This window comes from Orcinus orca, chromosome 10, assembly GCF_937001465.1.
Source record: "Orcinus orca chromosome 10, mOrcOrc1.1, whole genome shotgun sequence".
Taxonomy (NCBI): domain Eukaryota; kingdom Metazoa; phylum Chordata; class Mammalia; order Artiodactyla; family Delphinidae; genus Orcinus; species Orcinus orca.
Window position 1 is genome coordinate 68,026,657 of NC_064568.1, and position 23,876 is coordinate 68,050,532.

The 23,876-nt window shown below is 38.2% G+C and overlaps 1 protein-coding gene across 8 annotated transcripts in view; it reads left to right on the forward strand.

Annotated features, from left to right (window-relative positions):
• Positions 1-23,876, forward strand: part of MAPK14 (mitogen-activated protein kinase 14) — a 174,119-nt gene that overhangs the window by 111,500 nt on the left and 38,743 nt on the right. For 6 of the 8 annotated variants that reach the window (XM_033424157.2, XM_049715994.1, XM_012532295.3 and 3 more), the window contains 2 exons: positions 11,181-11,310; positions 18,441-18,499. In XM_033424157.2, the coding sequence (XP_033280048.1) occupies positions 11,181-11,310; positions 18,441-18,499 (189 nt within the window). Of the gene's footprint in view, positions 1-9,311; positions 9,638-11,180; positions 11,311-18,440; positions 18,500-23,876 lie in introns of those variants that run through there. The other 2 variants (XM_033424156.2, XM_049715993.1) reach the window with 2 other exon arrangements.

Sequence of the window (23,876 nt, forward strand, 5' to 3'; positions counted from 1 at the left end):
TTCAAGAAGGAAGGATTTGAAGATTGTTTGTTTGGTTTTTTTTTAAATAAATTTATTTATTTATTGGCTGTGTTGAGTCTTCTTTGCTGCACTCGAGCTTTCTCTAGTTGTGGCGAGCGGGGGCTACTCTTCGTTGTGGTGCACGAGCTTCTCATTGCAGTGGCTTCTCTTGTTGCAGAGCATGGGCTCTAGGCGCGCAGGCTTCAGTAGTTGTGGCTCACAGGCTCTAGAGCGCAGGCTCAGTAGTTGTGGCACACGGGCTTAGTTGCTCCGCAGCATGTGGGATCTTCCCAGACCAGGGCTCAAACCTGTGTCCCCTGCATTGGCAGGCGGATTCTTAACCACTGTGCCACCAGGGAAGCCCTGAAGGTTGTTTTGAAGGATGGGTAGTATTTGGAGCATTTCTAGAAAGGGAACTTTTTAGATAACAGGAGAAAACATAATTAAGAGAATTAGATATGAGATGGACTGCCCTGACAAGGGTAGTATCTCAGATAGGGTGAACCCAATTGTGGTTTTCATTCTGGTTGTGTTTCAGAATCACTTGTGGAGCTTTTAAACATATAGATGCTTGGGTCCTACCCCCAGAAATTAAGAATTAGGTCTGGAGTAAGGTTAAGGCAACTGCAGTTTTCTAGGCAATAGAGAGCTAGTTACAGTTTCTTGAGTTGTAAAGTAGGGAGGGAAAGTATTTTAAAATTGGTTTGATTGGAGTGTTACAGAATGGATTGGAGAAAGCAAATATATTGCTTTGTAAAAGTCTCTAGTAATTTATGTGTGTATCTGTTTAATCTGACTCCCCAGCTAGGTTTCTCAGTTCCTTGAGGTCAGGAACTATCTGCTTCGGTATGTATTTACTAATCTTGCATTATGTTCCTGAAGATAAACAGATAAATAAACTATAGCTTCTGCTCTCCTTCAAAGTCTAAATTGGGAAACAAATATATATAGGAATACCTTTTTTTTCAGTTTAGTGTCTAAAGAATTGGCTACATTATGTTTCTGATTGTAGTAGTTCCTAGATCCTATCCATTAACTGCTGAATAAATGTGCATTTTAACTTGAAAGAAAACGATATTTTAGTTTTCCGTAACATGACAACAAATGATCAAGGATTTGGGTCCTTGGTTATATTTTAATAACCTGCCCTATCTTACTGTTATTTCAGAAATATACTCAACCTCAAATTTGAGAGTAAGAGATCTAAAAATATATGTTGAGAATTTACTATGTGATAAACCCCATGCTGGAAGCTGATCATGAAAGTATTATATAATAGCACGTTCATTTCCACTTGGAACATTTACTACTTGTCTTTTATAGTTCATAAAGTACTTATACATAATTATCTTATGTGAGCCTCAAAACAGCATTGTAAGATAAGCAGAGCTAGTGACACCCCCATTTTATTGATCTGGAAACAGGCTCGTAGAAGCTTTGGCCAAGATCACTTGCTAGGAAGTTCCAGAACCAAAGCTAGAACTGAAATCTTTTGACTACTGGTTTACTTTTTTCTATGTCAGACTGCCTATGTTTATGCTTAACAGAATTTTTTGAGATCAGATCATCGAAATACTGCAAACAGAGACCATTCACTAGGATGTAAAAGTAGCTTTGTTAAGTGGAATTTCAGAGGTTTTTTTTCTAGAGCAATAAAAAAGTACTTATCTAGTGTTACCAAAAGTAAGCAAGATATTTTCCAGTGTTTTGACTTTTAAAAATCAAGTTGCTAAAAATAATGATATGAAAATTATTTGATACTCCTCCCTTAAAGAGGTGGTGTTTTAATTCTCCTCCCCTTGAGTGAAGACTATTTAGTAGCTCACTTCTCTAAAGTATAGACTGTGGCAGGAATGATGGAGTATGACTTCTGCGGGTAGGTCATAAAAGACATTGTGACTCCTGCTTTGGTCTTTCTCTGAGATCATCTGCTCTAGGGCAGTTTCTCAGCCTCGGTACTATTGGCATTTGGGGCCAGAGAATTCTTTGTTTTGAAGGATATTTAGCAGTAACCTTGGCCTTTACCCACCATTTCCACTAGCAACACTCCCTCCATCGCCACCACACACTCCCAGTTGTCTTAGACCTTGTCAGATGTCCTCTGAGGAGTAAAATTGCCCTGTGTTGAGAACCATAGGGCTGCTACATTGAGAAGACACTGAAGCAGCCCTATGGAGAGGTACACATTTCAAAGAACTGAGGCCTGCCAACACCGAGTGAGTGAACCATTTTAGAAGTGGATCCTGCAGCCTCAGTCAAGCCTTCAGATGACTCTAGCTTGACCAACATCTTGACTGCAACTTCAGGAAAAACCATGAGCCAGAACCACCCAGCTAGGCTGCTCCTGAATTCCTGACCCACAGAAACTGAGATACTAAATCTTGTTTAAGGCACCAAATTTGAGGGTAATTTATTATCTAGTGCTAGATAATTAATACTCTTAAGTGTTACTATAAAAATATATATATATGTGTGTTTGTGTATATATATATGTGTGTGTATGTCTATATATATAGATAAATAGATAGATATGTCATATAAGATGGAGAGTCACAGACATAGCAAAACCCAAAAGTTGTGAAGTCATGTCAATGCCTGTTATGTACATCTCTAGTCATGATCATAGCATATATTTGTAGGGTGCTTTTCTGGATATGAAGGCTATGAACACTATTACTGTACAAGACTTTTTTTTTTTTTTTTTTTTGCGGTATGCAGGCCTCTCACCGTTGTGGCCTCTCCTGTTGCGGAGCACAGGCTCTGGACATGTAGGCTCAGTGGCCATGGCTCACGGGCCTAGCCGCTCCACAGCATGTGGGATCCTCCCGGACCGGGGCACGAACCCGTGTCCCCTGCATCGGCAGGCAGACTCTCAACCACTGTGCCACCAGGGAAGCCCTGTACAAGACTTTTAATTGTAGCAGCAAGGCAAAGTTGATTGATGGTAATACTAAATAGTTACAATGTAATATATATGTTTAGTCTGTTCAGTATTTCAGATTTGCTTGAAAGGAGTTAAAATTATTTAATGATAACTTCCAAAACATTTGTTATTGAAATTTTCAAACACATAAAAGTAGAGAAGATATAAACCCGTGGTGGGAACATTCTAATGAGGCTTTGGAAAGTAATCCCCTTTAAAAGAAATGAAATAATCCATGTGTAATATTTTTGCATTCAATATGGGATAACTGTTGCTCTTGATGCAGATACATCACATTTGCAATCAAAGATATATGTTAACTGACACCACTGCAGCTTTTAAAGCTTCAGTGAAGAAATTATTACAAAATAATTTCTACAAATTTCTATAAATTTCTGCAAATCTTACAAAATTATTCTTACTTCAGACGGAGCTTTCAGCAAATGAAGATTAAGTGCATTTTAATCGCAAATGGTTTGGGATTTTTAGATTGTATGCCTAAGTGAATTTCTACATTGTTTGAATGTTAGTTTCCATCAGCCTAGTAAAAATGGAAGCAGTTTGTGAAAAACATTTTTGTTCCAGTAGTTTAGAAGCTTTTGCAGCAGGAATTGGATCAGATTAGTTAGGAATGGCAAGTATTAGCATATATGTTGCCATTCCCTGAGTGCCAGCCCCATGGCTAATGTCCCTAATAAATCCTATCACAAATACATTTTTCTATCTGAATGAGATTTTCATGAAAATACTGAATTTGCCTAAAAGTTCTTGAACTGTAAGTTTCTGCAAGGCAAGGTAAGTGATCAATTAAATGACTCTTTTTTCCATTCCAGGCTGCTTCTCTATTGGTAAGGTTTTTCATGTGTCATTTGTGTTTTTTTTAACCTCTGAGAAGAATTTTTAGAAACTGAAAAGCTGGGGATTGGTCATATTGCACGTACTTGTAACAACTGTATTAATAACATCTGATTTTCTTCCTATCAATATGAAAGTGTTATTGTAAGAAATTGAATTCCATTTTAAAATACTATATATAGTGGAAGTAGATCATTTTGTGATTTATTTTAAAAATGAAAGTGTAAGGTAGACATTCAAACAAGATATTTGAGAGTTAGTAAAAGGTATTTAAAGAGAGCTAACAATGTTTCAAATGGTAAGAGTTTTTAAAGTCACCTTTAAGTCCCTTGCTACTCTAAAGAATATTTCTGAAGTTCTCAAATTAAAACTTGAGTTATTGTTTTTGCATAAAGTTGCCTTTATTTTCATGACATTGTTTCCAAAATGGAGGGGCAGAGCATAAGCATCAAAAGTACAGTGGTACTTGCACATTTGTCTGAATTTAGAAGAAAGAAAAAGTAGGTTTCTGTAGTAGAGAGAGATGTGCTGAAAAATATTTCCAGTATGGTATTTGCTAATATTTTTGTCAAGTTGTTATAGGTAAAGAGAAAGTTCAAAGTTAGTCATCTGAATTACTTAGTTATTTAGAAACTCTTGAAAACTGTTATCAATTAACCTGAATTCAATTGGAAAAAAGCCTCAAATTATATGGGGAAGAGGTGTCATCTCTTTGCAAATTATTTATCTCCATGTAGATATTTTAATGAATTCAATGTATTAATGACAATTTGTTAATTCAGTGTAACTACGGATTTTAATATATTTAAATATTTCCATTGGGACTTCCCTGGTGGCACAGTGGTTAAGAATCTGCCTGCCAATGCAGGGGACATGGGTTCAAGCCCTACTCTGGGAAGCTCCCACATGCCACGGAGGAACTAAGCCTGTGCACCACAACTGCTGAGCCTGCGTGCCACAACTAATGAAGCCCACGTGCCTAGAGCCCGTGCTCTCCAACAAGAGAAGCCACTGCAATGAGAAGCCCGCTCACTGCATCTAGAGAAAACCCACATGCAGCAGCAAAGACCCAAGGCGGCCAAAAATTTAAATAAATAAATAAATAAAGTTTTTTTAAAAAATGTTTCCATTAATTTCCAAAAATACGTAAAATTGTGTTGTCTTCTTAACCATTATTGACCGTTCATTTTTTCCTTAACATCATTCAAGGATTAGAGAAGTTGTCTGTGACCATTAAAAGAAATTATAAAATCGTTTATGATTCCCACAAATTACTCAGATACTTGCCAGGTGATTGCTCATTCTTCATTTTGTTGGGGAAAACCCAAATTGTTTTTTGAGGAAAATCCTAATGCAGGCATTTATACTCTGATGCTCTGTGGACGTGGGCAGTTGTCCTGGTTAGGCAGCATCTCACTTTTCTTAAGACGTTGTCTCTCTTCCTTTGCTCACTCAGCATGTTGATCTGCCTTTGCCTTGCAACACAGACACTCTCCAAGCCAGGTTCCAGTCATGGAGCATAAATACAAAGTCCCTGTGTCTCTATCTATCAAAAGTTCAGTTGATGGAAATCATCTTTGGAGGATTGTCTGAGGAATATGGAGCTTATTATCTATTTTTCTAGAAACACTTAAGATTTCCTCTTGGATTAAGTAAGTCTGTCAGAGAGCAGTGTGCTGTGCTGTTTTGTCCTCTCCTCCCTGCCTTTGATAATGAACTGTATTTTGGCCTTATGAAACGGTCTCCACTGATGGATGCTCTAAGTAAAGAACCATCTGAAACCCACTATTATAATTGTGTGAGGATGTTGATTAGGACATTTTTACCACATTATACAGTGTCTCCTTCATAAACATACACAGGACGAACTCTTCTCAGGTGTTATTACAAGAATAATTATGCCTCTCTTCAGTTCTCTGAGTACCTGGTTTGTTTTTATTATATGGTTCCTATGATTCATGTCTTAACTGGTTGTATTCTCTTTGTGATGGCTTTAGTGGGCTCAGAGCCAAATTTGGGGCCCACCTCTTAACAGGTATTTAGAAAGGACCTCACAATAAACATTTGCACTAACCTCACCCATACATAATTTCTTATTTATCTTGTTTATTTTTCCCCTAGTCATTTATTCTTATGTCAAGTTGTATGTATATAGTTCTAGGCTACTTTAAATCCATTGTGAAATAAAGTAGGGTATATGTAAGTAAATTTAGAATTAAACAAAATTAGGATATTAAGAACCTAGTAAGCCACTATTTTTTCAGGGAGAGGGGAGGCAGGTATGAATGTATAACAAAACATTTAATTTTATTTAATGAATATTATTTTGTCCTAGGCACTGCATTCACAGTCAACAGTAGATACATGATGATGACAGTCTAATATTATAATATGTTTTTAATGAATTTTATATTTCTCCCTTTAATTTTTTTCTACCATAGCAATGTTTTTTGTAAAGTATGAATTAATTTTAGAACTCTATGAGTTTACAATTGGGAGAAAAACTTATTGAGCAGTGTGTCCTGGATTTTATTCAATTGTTTGGAGAACCTGATTTTCATAAAGGTAATTCCATGTTATGATGTTGCTCATGAAAACACAGTTTTATTTGTAGTTACAGTTTTTTAAATGTGATTAAGAGGAATCTTCCCAACTGTAGTACTAGTAAGTGTAATAATAAAGGCAAGCCAGTAGCTGGGGTTGTCCTTATCTCAGGCTGCTTGGCATCCTGGAAATAGAGCCCTGAAATTAGACAGATCTGAGTCTGAATCCCACTGCATATGAGTTATATGCCATTCAGTGAGTTGTTAATGTTTCTGACCATTAGTTTCTTATTTTGGAAAGTAAATATAACTATCTCACAAAGTTATGAGGATTGAATGAAATGTTTCCCAAATAATATGTGGTATGATTAGGTATTCAATAACTTGAATTTCTTCTCTGAGTATTCAGTTGGTTTTATCAGATGATCTTTAAAAAATTATTAGGAATTTCTGCTTTGGGTAATTACAATGTTCAATTTAGGATGAAATATGTGGTTTCCTCTTTCTCCAAATATTGCTTTGATTAGTGATAGAACAGGTTAGGTCAGAGTTAAATGCTTAAAGAGGTGGGGGAGGGGATGGATCATATATTCTTTGCTTCAGCAACTTTTGCCATAAGGATTACTAACTAACAGCAGTTTCTCTGAACAATTCCTGTTTGCTCTCTTCTGTAAGTAAAGTATATTTTAAAAGGTGGGAATATGTGTCCTTTGAAGTAGAAATTATTAGTCTCTTCTAAGGAAGTCATGCAATTATGGAAGAAGCAATGTGAGTGAAGATGTCCATTGTAGTAGTGTTTGTATTATTTGTGTATGTGAATGAATGGAATAGCTTATAAGGCCCATCAATAAGAGAATGAGTAGTTTGTGGTTCAGATATTTTTGAAATTGTTGTGAATGATTGTTTAGTAAAATAGAAAATTCTTATGGCTTAGGTAAGGTGGGTAAAATTTATTTATATACTTTGAGTATAGCTATGTAAGGATCATTCGAAGGAAATATACCTGTCAGTAGTGGTTTTATGAAAGTTAGAAAGCATGCCTCTTTTTGTTTGTTTTAGGGTAACAGAAAAGCACAGACGATTTATGCTTCTGACTTTACTAATAACCTTGTTAAAAGATATAAGCTCATTTTTTAAAAAAGTCAGGGGATAGAAAAATATACATTAAAAAGCAAAAGTGTTAAAAGTCCTGAGTATATTAGACATTTATTCTCTGCTTATGTGTATATATCTGAATGAGTGTACATATTTTTCCCCCACAGATGGGGATAATTCTTTACTTCTGAAACTTGTTCTCTTTCCCATCAGCAGTATAACAAGTACATATTAGTATGTGGAGGGTCTTGTTAATGGCTGCAGTATACGGTACATGAGAATGTACCATAGTTTAAACTCTGCTGTATTGGATATTAAGGTAGTTTCTAGTTTTGTTCTTGTGAACTGGCTGCAATGAACATTTATGTATTTTGAACCCAACTTATATATTTTTATATTTTTAAACCCAACTTACATATTTTTGAACCCAACTTTTTAAAAAGTGTAATAGTTGCACTGTATTATTGGGCATTCTTTGCTTTCATGTATGTTTCATCATCCCAGTTAGATGGTTAAGTTCTTTGATATCAGGTACTATGTTTAATGTTTCTTTTGTATCCACAAAGAATCTCATGAAGGAGATTTTTCAGTAAATGCTTAGGAAGTGATATTTTGGTATTTGTGAGTTATTACATCATTGACTCCTTTATAATGTTTTAGAGTCATAGTATAACTTTAGGGATTAAAAACTCCCCCTTGATAAAGTAATGTATATTGAGTGAAAGTTATTTCTTATGAAATACTTTTCATTAATATTATCCTGAGTTCAATGTAAGATCACAGGAAAAACTTTCCTTATGAAATGCAATTAATTATAGTGGGACGCATTTTAGAAAAGAAAGAGTCCATACGATTAGAATATATTTAAAATGGACTGAACTGGTGGCTAGGTTGAACTTGCTTTTCTGTTATGGTTAAAGAGTTCATGTTTGAAACACATCACTTGGATTTGAATCCCAGCTCTGCCATTTTCTGTCTGTGTGGGCACATTAGTTAACCTCTCGGTGCCTCAGTTCTCTCATCTGTAAAATGGGAATAATAATAATGTCTTCTTATAAAGTTGTGATAAAGATGTTCATTCATGTAAAGATTAAAACCAATGCCTAACAATAATAAACACTCAACACACATGTAAGTTTTTAACATTAATATCAGTTTTTTGTTGGATGCTATTGAATTTATAAGAATTGAGGGCCAAATGATAAAGTTGAAGTTTTTCTTTCATACTTCATTTTATACTTTTGTAAAGCAGTTATTGAGAATGGGCCACGTGCCAGGCATTAAGCTAAGTCCTATGGAATACAGTACTGAATAAAACAGAAGACGCTTCCTGCCCTCAAGGTGCTTATGATGAGTGGAAAACGAGATATTATTATGTCTAATATTTGAGCTTTACCATGGCCAGGCCCTTTGCTAAACCTACTGCAAAAATTATCACATTTAATCCTAACAAACATCGGACAGATTAGATATAAACGTTATCCTCATTTTATATATGAGGCCGAGAGGATTTAATTAACCTCCTCAAGGTTATATAACTACTAACTGGCAGAACTGGAATTAAAATCCAGAGCCTAATACCAAAGCCCCAGTCCTTATTTAACCACTCTGCTGGGTGGTAAATAAACATATAATAATAAATTGTGATTATTGGGGTCTGTAGGGTACTGATTAATCCTAGCTTGCCTTTTGCTTAATAGATACAGGAGTCAAATAGAGATAAAAATATGTACTTTACTACTGGAAAGCTAGCGCGGAGAATGACTTGGACAGGTGGCTCAAGTGGGCGTCTTCTTTCTTCTCCACTGAATTGAACTTGCACACTCAGTTGCAGGCATGTCAGCTAGAAACCCGATGGCATTCCTTGCTCCAAGAGGCCCCAACAGGCTTCCCAGCAGAGGAGAGGGGAAAATACTCAGCCTGCGGGTAGGCAGGCAGACTCTGAGGTGAAGAGCTGAAGAGGATGGGTCACACAGGAGGCCAGGAAATTGGACGTGCCCTCCACCTGGATGCTGAAGTTGCCAGGAATGATGACAGAAGTTGGGAGGGGCGAGAGACTTTAAGATAGGACTTTAAGATGGAAAATTCCAGGTCAGTGGATAACAGCAACAGAGGGAGAGATGTTCGTGAGCAGGAGCTTGTGTAAATCAAAGGGAAAGTTATGGTCTGGAAGTGGAAACAGTTGGCAAGGAGGACATCTACGCCACCTGCTAGTCGTGAGGTACGTGGGATATGAGAGTGAGAATCCACTCTAATGGCATAGCTATAAGAGAAGTAGTGTCTTCAAGGTACAGCCTGGTTTCAATTAAAGCAAGGAGATGGGGGAAAGTTCAGAAGTGAAGATTTACAGGAGTTTATTACAAATTGGGAGTTGAAGAGCAAGGACATAAGGTAAGGATTTGGGAGCGAAGGGAGGGGAACTTATGGAGCCAGAGTCATATGGGAAAGAGGTTTTGGTGAGAATAGGTGATCCGAAAGCCTTGGATGTACCCATTAGAGACTGGAGATAAACAGGAGGATGAGACATGATAGAATTAACCCAAACAGTCTCTAAAAATAATTAGAATACACATCATTTCTTGCTGTAGATGTCCTGTATGATCTGGCCTCTGCCTGTATCTCTAACCTCATTCTTTTCCTCGCTCCCTTTGCTCCTCGTTTCTTTTGTCACTCCAGCATACCATATTTTTTCTACCTCTGTTTTATTTTTCCTTTGTTTGCACTTGCTTTTCTGAGAGGCAGCATAGGAAAATAGTTAATAGTGTGAGCTCTGGATCCAGACTTCCTGCACTGTCACTCTTTAGCTTTGTGACTGTGGGCAAGTTATTTATACTCTCTTGTGCTTCAGTTTCCTTATCTGTCAACTGGGGAATGATAATAAAGACTCACTAAATGTTAATAATATTATTTTTTCTTCTGCTTGAGGCTCTTTTCCACTATATCTTTACATGGTTGCTACTTTCTTATCATTCACTTCCTTCAGCTCAAATGTACTTCCTCAGACATCCTAGCTAATGTAGCATAACTCCACCAGCTTTCTGTCGCTCTTTATCCCGTTATTCTATTTTACTTATTCATAGCATTCATCACTGTGTGAAATTTATTTTATTATTCTGCTCTTCCCCTCTCCCCCCATCCCCTGAGGTCAGGGATATGTTGACTTATTCCCGACTGTATCTCAGCTTCTAGAAAGTGACAAATACTTTGTAGGTGCTCAAGAAATTTTTTTGCCAACTCATTGTCCTGAAAACATGGTGGTTTCCAAGGCCTCTGATCAGGCAGCATTTGGTGGCAAGGTGACACTGAGGCCTAGGCCAAGAAGACAGAATCCAGCTCTTTGTGTACCAATCTGTTGGCTCATCTAGATCAAGTGGCTGCTTCTTTTGTGTTATTGGGACATAGCTACATTCATTTAAAAATTTACTATCTGCTGCATTCCAGTTCCAAGCACAGAGTTGAGTAGTTGAGACAGAGACCCTAAGCCTCACAAAGTCTAAAATACTTACTACACAGCCCTTCACGGAAAAAGTTTGCTGATCCTTGATTTAGATGCATAGAAAAAAAGACAAGAAGGAAACACCAAAAATAATTAATAGATTACTTTGGATAGTGGGATTATATGTCATTTTAATTTTTATCTTTATACTTTTAAAATTTGTTAGAGACCCATTTAATTTGGAAATGAAATAGCCTTATAAATACTGATTTTAATATATTTAGAGAACATTTAATGATGAGCTTTTTATGTTTCTTTTTTCCCTTAGTGCTGCTTTTGACACAAAAACTGGGTTACGTGTTGCAGTGAAGAAGCTATCCAGACCATTTCAGTCCATTATTCATGCCAAAAGGACCTACAGAGAACTGCGGTTACTTAAACATATGAAACATGAAAATGTAAGTTAATAATTCAAGGCAGGATAAATTCTGCTGTTTAATAGACTGGAAAAAAATTGTGTTTTAATTACTGCGAATGGAAATGCATTAGAGTACATCAAACTTTGGACCGTCCTTGTACTGGGGTGTTAGTGACCACTGCATTATGTCAGGTAGATACTCAAAGCCTTGGGATGAAATCGGTGCATCTTCCTGGAGTTTCAGTTTTACTTAAAGATTTTTAGAGGGAAAGCATATAAAATTTTTTTTAATAAAAATGAATATTGTGGGCTTCCCTGGTGGCGCAGTGGTTGAGAGTCCACCTGCCGATGCAGGGGACACGGGTTCATGCCCCGGTCTGGGAAGATCCTATGTGTCGCGGAGCGGCTGGGCCCGTGAGCCATGGCCGCTGAGCCTGCGCGTCCAGAGCCTGTGCTCCGCAACGAGAGAGGCCACAACAGTGAGAGGCCCGCGTACTGAAAATAAATAAATAAATAAAAGAATATTGTGAGATAAAACACAACTCACAAGGATTTTTAACAGAAAATATTACAAAGAAGTTTCGTATTCTCTACTTGGTTTACTTAAGACTATATTATCAGAATATGGGAATCCATGGTATTTTGTGTTGTTATGGGTTTCTTCAGTGGAGAAGTTTGAGGAAGAGTGCCTTAGGTTCACTGAATGTCCTATCAGAGATGGGTATTATTTTCTGAATAATTTAATATTATAATTTTTTCTTTTAATTTTTAAAAGACAGCTTTTCTAGATTCAGGGATTTTAACAAATGTGACAAAGACATTGTTTAAGTTAAATATAACATTTTCTTGTCTATAAGTTTGGACATTTGAGAGCAATGCTGTCCTGCAAAGGAGTGCTTAAAAATCCTAATAGCATAAATAAATGGATGCAGTTGGAATATTAACTGAAAGTGAAAAAACAATTGACTGAGCACACTTATTTTCCTGAGTTTCAAAATCAAGTTAGATTGCTGTATGAAAGGAACTGTAAAATTTGTAGCATTGTAGAAACAATGGCCATAGAGATTTTAGAACTATTTGACCCTATTGGTGGTTACTGTGTAGAAAAAAAATTCAATTTTTCAGTTTATTACTTGGCTATTCAGATATTTTTCTGTTTCAGTAATTGAACTTTTTTTTCTGCATCGTGAGAAAAAAATGTATTAAAATACATTTGTTTCACAAAGTACAAATTTCTTCTAAATTGAGAGCATTGTGACTTAAATTTGGAATTTAAGCTGTTGTAATCACAGCTGCAGCTTATTTATTTTCATGTTTTAATTGCATACTATTGAGAACGTCCTGTTTTCCACAGATTATCTCCATTCCTAGGTATAATTTTTATATGAGCATCCATGTGCAAACTTGAGTTTTTAAAAAGTTCAGTGCAGAGCTGCAGCCTTCCTAATCAGTGACATGTTTATAAGAAGTTGAGATATGTGGAGAAAGCTGACAGGAGAATCTTTATTCCGAAGTCTGCATAAAATCAAGGTGGTCTGGCAACTTAACTGATGGGTTTACATTTGGCTTTTAACACAGTTGAGTGTGTATGCTGTTTTTCATTACACGTTAATAAATGTGACAAAGATACTGTCATAGCTTTTTAAGAATACTTTGAAAATGGAATGCAAGCCAAACATTTATGGAACCCCAAAGCACCTCCAGGAGGCCCCAGGATCCCACTGATGTTGTCTGTGCTAATTTAAGAACATCTACTGTAGAAGATTACCAGCACTGTAATTTATTGTTCTGCTTTATTTCATAGTCAATTTAAGCCAGTGTTTAGGGCAAAAATTATTTTGGGTTATCTGAATCCATGCCTTGGCTTTTCTAGTGATCATTGCAACAACCTTATTTAGTATGCTATATTTTAATTTTCCGTAATGAGATACTTTGAAATATGTCTTACATGACATTGGGCTGGTTGCATTTGAGCCATTCTGTATTTGTAGACGTGAAGAGGCCACAGAGATGGGATACAATTGTTTTAATTTAGGAAAGGCTATGCGACTTTAAAGAGGACTGACCGTATTAGGAAAACAGGATTTTAATTTATCTAAATTGTTTTATAAGCAGTTTGCTTAATAGCAGTCTTTTTTATATTAAAATGTTTAGGTTTTCACTGTATCGATGTAGAGGGTCACCTGTATTTAGATGGTGATTTGTTGTTTGAACAAAAGGAGGCAGATGGCTGAATGTTCATAGTTCTCCATTCTGTTGGCAAATGTTTGAAGAGGGACTGGGAAGGGGCCAAAAGACTTTGACTAAATGTAGAAAAATTCCGGAATTTCAGTCTATTCTACAAACGCTTTTTAGGTATGTACAGTGTAAAAGTATTTTTACCAGGTGAAGAACCAAGACTTCCAAGGAAGTTTAATCGAGGATTTTAAGAGGAATTCCTCTCCTTTATCTTCTCTTCCTCTCTTTCTTTCTTTCTCTTTAATGACTGTTTTGGGCCACTGTCTAACTTTTAGCTAACTGCCTTGACTCCAAAGACAGCAGCAGCAGCAACTTAAAACTCGTGAAAAACTTAAGTAAGGATTGGTAGCAAATAGAATTTTTAGGTGCCAGAATGCATATGTGATCTTTTACACAAAAATGCCTCTGACTTACAATCCGTAGTTCATTTTCTTTATTTTATTAGTGATAATGAATGACAGATATGTAATTTTCATATGGGTTATAGGAGCTAGGGGATGTTACTCTCTGAACAAATTTACCTGGCCCATTCCTGACTGAATTTTTGACCTTGATCTCATTGACACCTGGTCTAAGGAAAGATTAAAAGGAAGCAACTGGCTAGCTGCATCCTTTTGCTGTCTGAGTAGGTACTGTACAGTTAAGGGCCTGGAGAGCTATACATTAAAAAAAACTTTTAATGATTAAGGGACTCCTTTCATAAATTTTATTTGGGAGCCTTAGAGTTAATCTTACCATGATAGAACAAGTGGTTGTTTTGGTGTGCTTGTGTTAAATACATTAAATATTGTCTTTGACTGGTTACTGACTTAAAGTGTTTTGTGAGTGTGTACCAATTTAATAAAGATATATTACTTCTGTTTGTCATTGTAGGACAGTCATCAGAGATATTTGCTGATTATTTATACTATAACCGCCTTTTCTAAATATTTAATTCCTGGGTTACTTTCTAAAGCGTCTGAAATCATAATGGCAGAAGGAGTAAGGAAATAGGCTAAAATATGACAAATTAAAAATAAATTTCCATTTAAGAAATGAGAAATGAATCGATTATGGAATGTTCCCCAAATCTATTTTAATGCTGGGAAACTTTTGTTTTACAGTATTTTCCTTATGATTAATACTCCATAAATAGGATTAATAGAGAAGGGATATTTGTAAAAGCCCACAAAAAATTAAAAATACTTTGATGTAACATGAGTGGCTTTAATGTCATAAAATGTGTCCCTTTTAAGGAAATTAAAACTTGATAGAGTATTTGCTAATATGCTTTGTTCTATTATTTTTTTCCAAATTAGTCATTGTGCTTCTTGCAGCCATACTTTTTAATCATTTGAATAATTGAATTTAGCTTTATATGTCATGTTTTGTTACTGGAAGTAGCTGCTTCAAATAGTTTGTTTCTGTGATTTGTATTTTACAATTCATTATAAAACTCTGAAGTTTCTGGTCACGATTTATTTTGGTAATCCACAGCAGGTCAGTCTACATAATCTTCCCCAAAATACTATGAAAATAAGCAATGATATACACGTGTCTTTCATCTGAGGAAAATGAGGCTCAGAGAAGATACTTTTATTTATGTAACAAATATTAATTGAACTGCTGTGTGCCCGGCAACATCCCATGTTTTGGGGTTATTGGAATGTAAAAGAAAGAAGCTCCTGGGTCTAAGAAGTCACAGATTGATTGGGGGTTCAAATTTACAGCTGTTTGATTCTAAATACCTATTGTGTTTTCAGATTGAAATGGGAGTTTTTATTTAAAATGCTTGGACTTGTTTCACTTTAGTGTGTTTGAGATAACCCTTGCATGAATAATCCTGTGTAAATTGGATCTCTAGTAGTTTAATTTTATTTTGATCTGAGGATATTTTCAAAGCCACAATTCAAATAATGTAAAACAATGTAAATTGTTTTTAAGTTTTCTTGTTGAGAAGATGGGGCATCTCAAATAACAAGAATCAGTGATTAGAAAATATTGGAGCAGGTGAATAAAATTGGCTTCTAGCTCTCAGCTATCAGAAGTACAAGAGGGTATAGGGGGTAGTAATCAAAAGACCAGAGGTTGGGACTTCCCTGGTGGCGCAGTGGTTAAGAATCCGCCTGCCAATGCAGGGGACACTGGTTCGAGCCCTGGTCCAGGAAGATCCCACATGCCACGGAGCAACTAAGCCCGTGCGCCACAACTGCTGAGCCCACGTGCCACAACTACTGAAGCCCGTGTGCCTAGAGCCCATGCTTCGCAACAAGAGAAGTCACTGCAATGAGAAGCCCGCGCACCGCAACAAAGAGTAGCCCCCACTCACTGCAACTAGAGAAAGTCTGCACAGCAGTGAGGACCCAATGCAGCCAAAAATTAATTAATTAATTAATTTTTAAAAAGACCAGAGGTCTTAAGCCAGGACTGTATCAAACTCAAGGAGAACAATTATGATTTAGATGGGAAAGGAAAAAGAAAATGATTTGACTTAATTTAAAGCACTATTCAGAGCTATTATAAGGTCATAGATAACACTATTGGTGGGGATGTAAGTTGGCCTCATCTTTATGGAGGACAGTTTGACAATATTAAGATCCTTAAGCATATTGATGTCCTTTGATCTTGTAATTCTATTTCTTGAAATTTATTCTCTGGAAGAAAATACAAGATGTATATATGCACGCATGCACGCATATGCACATATACTTGCAGTGTTCCTTAAATGTCCAAAGATAGGAACTTGGTTTTATTATGGTGTATACAAATGGTAGAACATATTATTGAAAAACATTTGAGGACATGAGAAGAGTCATTATTTGTTAAGTGACAAGACAGGATATAAAACTGTATGCATAGTATAACCCTGATTTAATTTATGTACATCAGAAAAATCAAAGAAAGTATCTCAAAATGTTAATGATAGTTATAACCAGTAGTACAATTAGAGGTAATTTTTGTTTTCTTGTGTACGGTTGCCTGGATAAGGAGATGATGGATAACTGTACCTTTCCTTTGCAATAAGATGCAAAGACTTGAAAAGCTATTCTTCTTGAATTCCAAGGTCTTTTTTTAGTTTGTTTCCCTCTCACTGTTGTGGCCTCTCCCGTTGCGGAGGACAGGCTCTGGACGCTCAGGCTCAGCGGCCATGGCTCACGGGCCCAGCCGCTCTGCGGCATGCGGGATCCTCCCAGACCGGGGCACGAACCCGTGTCCTCTGCATCAGCAGGCGGACTCTCAACCACTGCGCCACCAGGGAAGCCCTGAAATTGCTTTTAGAAGTTGATATTTGTGTGGGGGTTTTTTGGGTTTTTTTTTTTTTTGTCTTATAAATTTATTTATTTATTTATGGCTGAGTTGGGTCTTTGTTGCTGCATGCGGGCTTTCTCTAGTTGCGGCGAGTGGGGGCTACTCTTTGTTGTGGAGCACAGGCTCTAGGCGTGTGGGCTTCAGTAGTTGTGGCACATGGGCTCAGTAGTTGTGGCGCACGGGCTTAGTTGCTCCAAGGCATGTGGGATCTTCCTGGACCAGGGCTCGAACTCATGTCCCCTGTGTTGGCAGGTGGATTCTTAACCACTGTGGCACCAAGGAAGCCAAAAGTTGATATTTGGATGAGTGGTGTAACATTCTAATTAAAAGTGCTCTTTTGGGCTTTCCTGGTGGTGCAGTGGTTGAGAGTCTGCCTGCCAATGCAGGGGACGTGGGTTCGTGCCCCGGTCCGGGAGGATCCCACATGCCACGGAGCGGCTGGGCCCGTGAGCCATGGCCGCTGAGCCTGTGCGTCCAGAGCCTGTGCTCCGCGGCAGGGGAGGCCACAAGCAGTGAGAGGCCCATGTACTGCAAAAAAAAAGTGCTCTTTTTCATGATAATATTTTGAGTGTTGGTATATTTTACTGAGTCCACGGTCATGGGTCAGTTTTCATGAAGCCCATTTAGCTTTTGTTTTTTCCATTTCCAGTTTCCCTTAAATCTTGCTGAACATATTACACATGAATTATATGTCTTGTTTGCCTTCTTAGTGCCTAGCTTTGTGGAAATGGGTGGTCTGGATTTTAGGAGGAACTGGGGAAGGGGGGGATGTTAAGTTAATCAGTGTAAAGTCATAACCAGAAAAACTGCTCAAAGACCATGGATTACTGAGTATTAAGTAGCTCTTTGCTTTACCCTTGTATAAAGATAGATTTTTTTTTCATTTTTATAGTCTGATCTAAATACCTGATAGTGATTAATAATCTTAATATTAAGAATATTATAAGAATAATACCAAGAATATACTGAGAAGATATATTGGGGCTTTAAAAATGTCAGTTTTGAAGACTATATAGTAATTTTTATTGAATAATAATATATTTTAAAAAGAAAAATGATACTGTAACAACAGCTGTAGAAGTATGACTTTTTTCTGTTTGTTAATCATTAGACTATCAGTGCATGTGTAAGGTCAAGAGTCCTAAATCTTTTTGCTTCCTGATAAGCTAATGGTTATATGTGACCAAATTCTAAAGACATGAAGATTTTAGTAGTAAAATGAGTTATTATGAAAAGTGACATTTAACAAGTAAAAAACAAAAGCATAATTTGGGTAAAAAATAAGTTGGAGTTATTAAGTATATGATAATGTAATGTTATTGAACTGAGAGCAGGATTTGGAATTAGTTCCTATTAAAATGACTAAGACCTGGGCTTCCCTGGTGGCGCAGTGGTTGAGAGTCCGCCTGCCGATGCAGGGGACGCGGGTTCGTGCCCCGGTCTGGGGAGATCCCACATGCCGCGGAGCGGCTGGGCCCGTGAGCCATGGCCACTGAGTCTGCGCGTCTGGAGTCTGTGCTCCGCAACGGGAGAGGCCACAGCAGTGAGAGGCCCGCGTACCACAAAAAAAAAAAAAAAAATGACTAAGACCTGATGGATAAGTTCAGTATTTATTTACTGTTTGATTTTTATGTTTTCTTATAGGTGATTGGTCTGTTGGATGTTTTCACACCTGCTAGGTCTCTGGAGGAATTCAATGATGTGTGAGTAAATCCTCTGTGTTTGCCTTCCTCCGCTAGAGGTTAAAGATTAGCAGCCCATTTCTAATCCTGAACCACTTAGCACTATCAGACTTAGATTCTTTATTCCTGTCATCCAGCTCTTCTGCGGAATGGGGAATGGATACAGAAGATGTATATTTTGGGGGGTATAAGTTCGTATTTTCATCATCTCAGGCACATTGTGCCCTATTTGGAGACACAGTGGTGGGTCCTGGCAACAGTTCCATGGAGAAGAGTATAGGGAGTTTTGACCATGATTTTTATTCTCAAATTGTCTGTCCCAGCTTTCAAAGGGACATGTTTATATCAAGAAATGTAGTGGTGGGCTTCCCTGGTGGCACAGTGGTTAAGAATCCGCCTGCCAATGCAGGGGATATGGGTTCGAGCCCTGGTCTGGGAAGATCCCACATGCCACGGAGCAGCTCAGCCCGTGTGCCACAACTACTGAGCTTGCGCTCTAGAGCCCGTGAGCCACAACTACTGAGCCTGTGTGCCATAACTACTGAAGCCCGTCTGCCTAGAGCCCATGCTCCGCAACAAGAGAAGCCGCTGCAATGAGAAGCCCATGCACCGCAATAAAGAGTAGCCCCCGCTCGCCACAACTAGAGAAAGCCCATGCAGCAACGAAGACCCAGCGCAGCCAAAAATAAATAAAATTATTTAAAAAAAAAAAAAAGAAAGAAATGTAGTGGAGTCCTGGTTCCATATAGATTCTTCCATTTCTTTTATCCTGCTTGTGTGTGGGAAATGCATGCTGATCTTTAAAGTATTGAATTTCTGTACTGGGACAAATGGTGAGCCTCATGTGTTTAGAAAGCTGATTCTCCCAGTTTTGTGACCATCTCTATTGTTTTAGCCTGGGGAACCCCCCCTAGAAAGAGGGCCTGAGATTCTCAGGAACCAGTAGTTGAGGGCTAGGGAAAAGGAAACAGAGAGGAAAAGAAAGTTGCTACGAGGATATGTTATTAAGTCAGTCACCATTTTGTGCAACTGGGCTGAAAACTGCCAGGGTCTTCAGTTTTCCAAAAGTTGTGTAGAATGCACCTCAGATGGGAGCATTTACCCACTGGCTTCTGACTCCATTGTCAAGTGTTGCCCCATGGGGCAGTAATGCCCTCACCTGCCCAGGTTGCACCTGTATGAGTACAAGATAGATTCCAGCAAGTGTTGTGGATGTTGTGCAGGTGTTGTGTATGTGTGAGTGCTCTACTGTAGCTTTCCCAATATCTGAATTAACATAACCTCCCATCCCCAATTCACAAGTATACTATACCATAAGAGAGAAGGAACACCTTAAATTTAGGGTTATACATTTTGTCCTGGTGAAATTTTGGCGTTCCTAAGTGGACAGGAGGACTATTGTGAAAATCCAAATAAAATTGCAGATCTTGGCCTCTCTTCCTTAACCTCTACTCTCCACTGTCCCCAGTGCTGAACTTAACCCCACCCTTATCCTGGGCTCAGTTTCTTCTACCCTTATCCTAGGCCAAGTGCAAGCACCATTTGCTCATTTCCCAAAGAACAAGTGGGAGGGAGTGGAGGAGATGTTTGAGATTGTGTGTTCTGTCTAATGAAAGGGGAAAAAAAAATTAAAAAGAAATGTGGAATATTAAATGGAAAGAGAAAGAGGAAGGTAGCAAAAAAATCTCCCACCACTTGAACTTAGTTGGAACATGATATGACTGTGAGTCGAAGATGAAAGAAGGAGAATCTAGTCTAAGTGCAAGAACTCCCACCCACTTTAACCTTGATCCTGCTAATGAAAGTCTAAGAAAAAACTTTGAACTTCCTTCAAGCAAAGGGGAAAAAAAAGGCAGTAACTAAGAACAGCTGTGCTTCCTGAGCCCTGCGTGTCTCTAGAATGTGGAGGCTTCTGAAGCCTCCTTACTGGATGCCCCAGGCAGAAGCATGTGTGTTGCAAGTTGTTGAGCCCTGCTGTAGGCTATGTTTGGAAAAGAGAATATTGCCATGATGTTTTTTTTTCTTTAACATTAATTCATTAATTTTTACTTTTTTGAGGATTTTTTTTTTTTAAGAGTAGCTTTAGGTTTACAACAAAATTGAGGGGAAGGTGCAGAGGTTTCCTGCTTACCCTCCTGCCCCTGTACATGCATAGCTTCCCTCATTATCACCAGAATGGTATATTTTTCACCAAGAATGGACCTATATTGACACATCATAATTACCCAAAGTCCATAGTTTATCATAGGATTCACTCTTAATGTTGAAAAGTTTATGGATTTAGACAAATATATAATGACATATCATTATAATATCATACAGTGTATTTTCACTGCCCTAAGAATGATGGGTTTTGATATTCTGTCTAAATGTGGAAAAAATGCTGAAGTAATATGTTTGTGAATTACTTTAGAAAACATTTGAATCAGGATTGAGCTGTAGCCCAAAATTTCAGGTGTGACGAGGATTGATTTTTTTTTTTTTTAAGAAAGGAATTGATAATTCGCTCACCTAGGCTAATGCTGTATTTTGCCTTAATCAGGCATATGGAACTGGATTATGAGCCTGTTTTTCCTATGTCAAAGACCTTATTTAAGGCTAGTGTCTTTGGGAGGTTAAGTTTTATCCATTGTGGTGCCTGTTGGCTCCTTTATCCATTTGAAGGCTCACTGACTTACAAGCATACCCACTGAACTGAAATTGCATTTATTTCTTCATTCATTCATTCAACAGATACCATGGCTACTGAGCAGGAATCTATTCTTTCTGTGTAACTGTAGCTGGGTTCTATTTGCTTATTTATTTCCAGCTTTACTGAGATATAACTGACATACAACATTGTGTAATTTAGGTTTTGATTGTTTATAAATAAGAACTTAGTTCACCGTTTGGGAGCAAATCTCAGTACTACTTGTTGAATACTTGCTGAGCAGAGTGTTAGAACAAGGCTCAGGATAATCAGAAACACTAGTCTTTCCCTTGATGAAATAAAAATCTTGTTAGGGGAAATAAATTCAAAACACTTTTGTAGGGGCTTCCCTGGTGGCACAGTGGTTAAGAATCTGCCTGCCAATGCAGGGGACACGGGTTCGAGCGCTGGTCCGGGAAGACCCCACATGTCACAGAGCAACGAAGCCCATGTGCCACAACTACTGAGCCTGCGCTCTAGAGCCCACAAGCCACAACTACTGAAGCCTGCGTGCCTAGAGCCTGTGCTCCGCAACAAGAGATGCCACTGCAATGAGAAGCCCGCGTACCACAACGAAGAGTAGCCCCAGCTCACCACAGCTAGAGAAAGCCCGCGTGCAGCAACGAAGACCCAACACAGCCAAAAAGTAATAAATAAATAAAATAAGTAAATTTAAAAAAACAAAAACAACACTTTTGTAACCAAGTTATCCATTGACTGTAAGACCTTGGACGAGTCACTTTTCCTCTCTGGGTCCCAGTTAACTTCCGTGTAAAATGATGAAAATTGGGATGGTTCACTTCTGAAGTGTTTTCAATCCCAGAGAATCTCTGAAAATAGAATGATGAACCTAAGGATACCTTTTGGAAAAATGTTTCATTGTTTACTTTTTTATGATTTATGTATCACTGAGAAAAAATTAGTACTTGTCCAGGACTATGGTTATTTCAGTGTTTTCCAAAGTCATTTCAGAATTTGCATAAGAGATCAAACATCTTCACCTACAATTACAGGTTGTGCAAATTTAAATACCTTTAGGGCCAGACAAATAACATAAACTAGGCTCAGTGCTATACAGAATACCTGCACTTCCTAAACGCATTCAAATTTACATTAAAACAAAATAAACAGACAAAGACCCACTGTTCTGGCCAAATCAAACAAACTGAAGACTAGAGTGGTTCTACAGGCTGCCAGGTTTAGAGCAAACAGTAATTTTGTTTTTGTTTAAAATATTTATTTATTCTTTTTTGGGGGGGGGTTGTTTGCTTCTTTTAATTTATTTTTTTTAATTTTTGTTTGTGTTGGGTCTTTGTTGCTGTGTGTAGGCTTTCTCTAGTTGTGGCGAGCAGGGGCTACTCTTCATTGCAGTGCACAGGCTTCTCATTGTGGTGGCTTCTTTTGTTACAGAGCATGGGCTCTAGGTGCATGGGCTTCAGTAGTTGTGGCACATGGGCTCAGTAGTGGTGGCACGCAGGCTCTAGAGCGCAGGCTCAGCAGTTGTGGCGCACAGGCTTAGTTGCTCCACGGCATGTGGGATCTTCCCGGACCAGGGCTCGAACCCATGTTCTTAACCACTGCACCACCAGGGAAGCCCCAAACAGTAATTTTGAACATTAATTTTCTGTGCTAATTAACAAAATCTCTAATTACTTTTCATAGTTATAGTTGGCTTTTAATCATGTGTTATGTGTATTTGTGCCTTTATATTTCAGTTAGCACTTTCCATTTATCATACAATTCAAGCTTTTACTGAATTTTAAATTTCTTAGTTAATAGGCATCCTACATAATTCATTAGTAAGACTATACTTTTGAGAAAGGAATAATAGGTAGTGAGTTTTGATCATTAGAAACAATGTGCAGTTACTGAATATAACAGAGCTGGTGTTTGGAAAATGTGGAGTTAAAAGATGAGAATACAGTACCAAGTTGTTCTTGACTGCGATATGATGTGGTTGTACAGTTGGCAAAATTTTATAAAATATATCTAGATCTTTTTAGTGATTGGATATCATTTGGACATTTCTGTTTGCTTCTTTTTTTTATTTTGTTAAATTTTTGTCTGTGTTGGGTCTTCATTGCTGCGCGAGGGCTTTCTCTAGTTGTGGCGAATGGGGGCTACTCTTCATTGCGGTGAGCGCGCTTCTCATTGTGGTGGCTTCTCTTGTTTCAGAGCTTGAGCTCTAGGCCTGTGGGCTTCAGTAGTTGTGGCATGAGGGCTCAGTAGGTGTGGCTCGTGGGCTCTAGAACTCAGGCTCAGTAGTTGTGGTGAATGGCCCCAGTTGCTCTGCATGTGGCATGTGGGATCCTCCTGGACCAGGGATCAAACCCATGTCCCCTGCACCAGCAGGCAGATTCTTAAACCACTGTGCCACCAGGGAAGTCCCGGGAAAGTAGATCCTTAACGATACAGTCAGGTCCTCACACACACACCAAGATGTAGAGCTTAGTGAAGCAGGAACCCACTAGGCAGCTCCATCATTGACTGCTTTGACGTAATCCATACTCCTGCTAGTGTTGGAGGGTTTCCTGCAGAGGCGTGGGGTGGCCGCAGCTCACCGGGGGGACAAGGTCACTGGCAGCAGAAGTCGTGGGAAGCACTCCTTGGCGTGAGCCCTCCCAGAGTCCGCCACCAACCCCACCAAAGAGCCGGGTAGGCTGTCTCTTTGCTTCTTGATGGTAATATTTGTCAGGAGGTGGCATATAT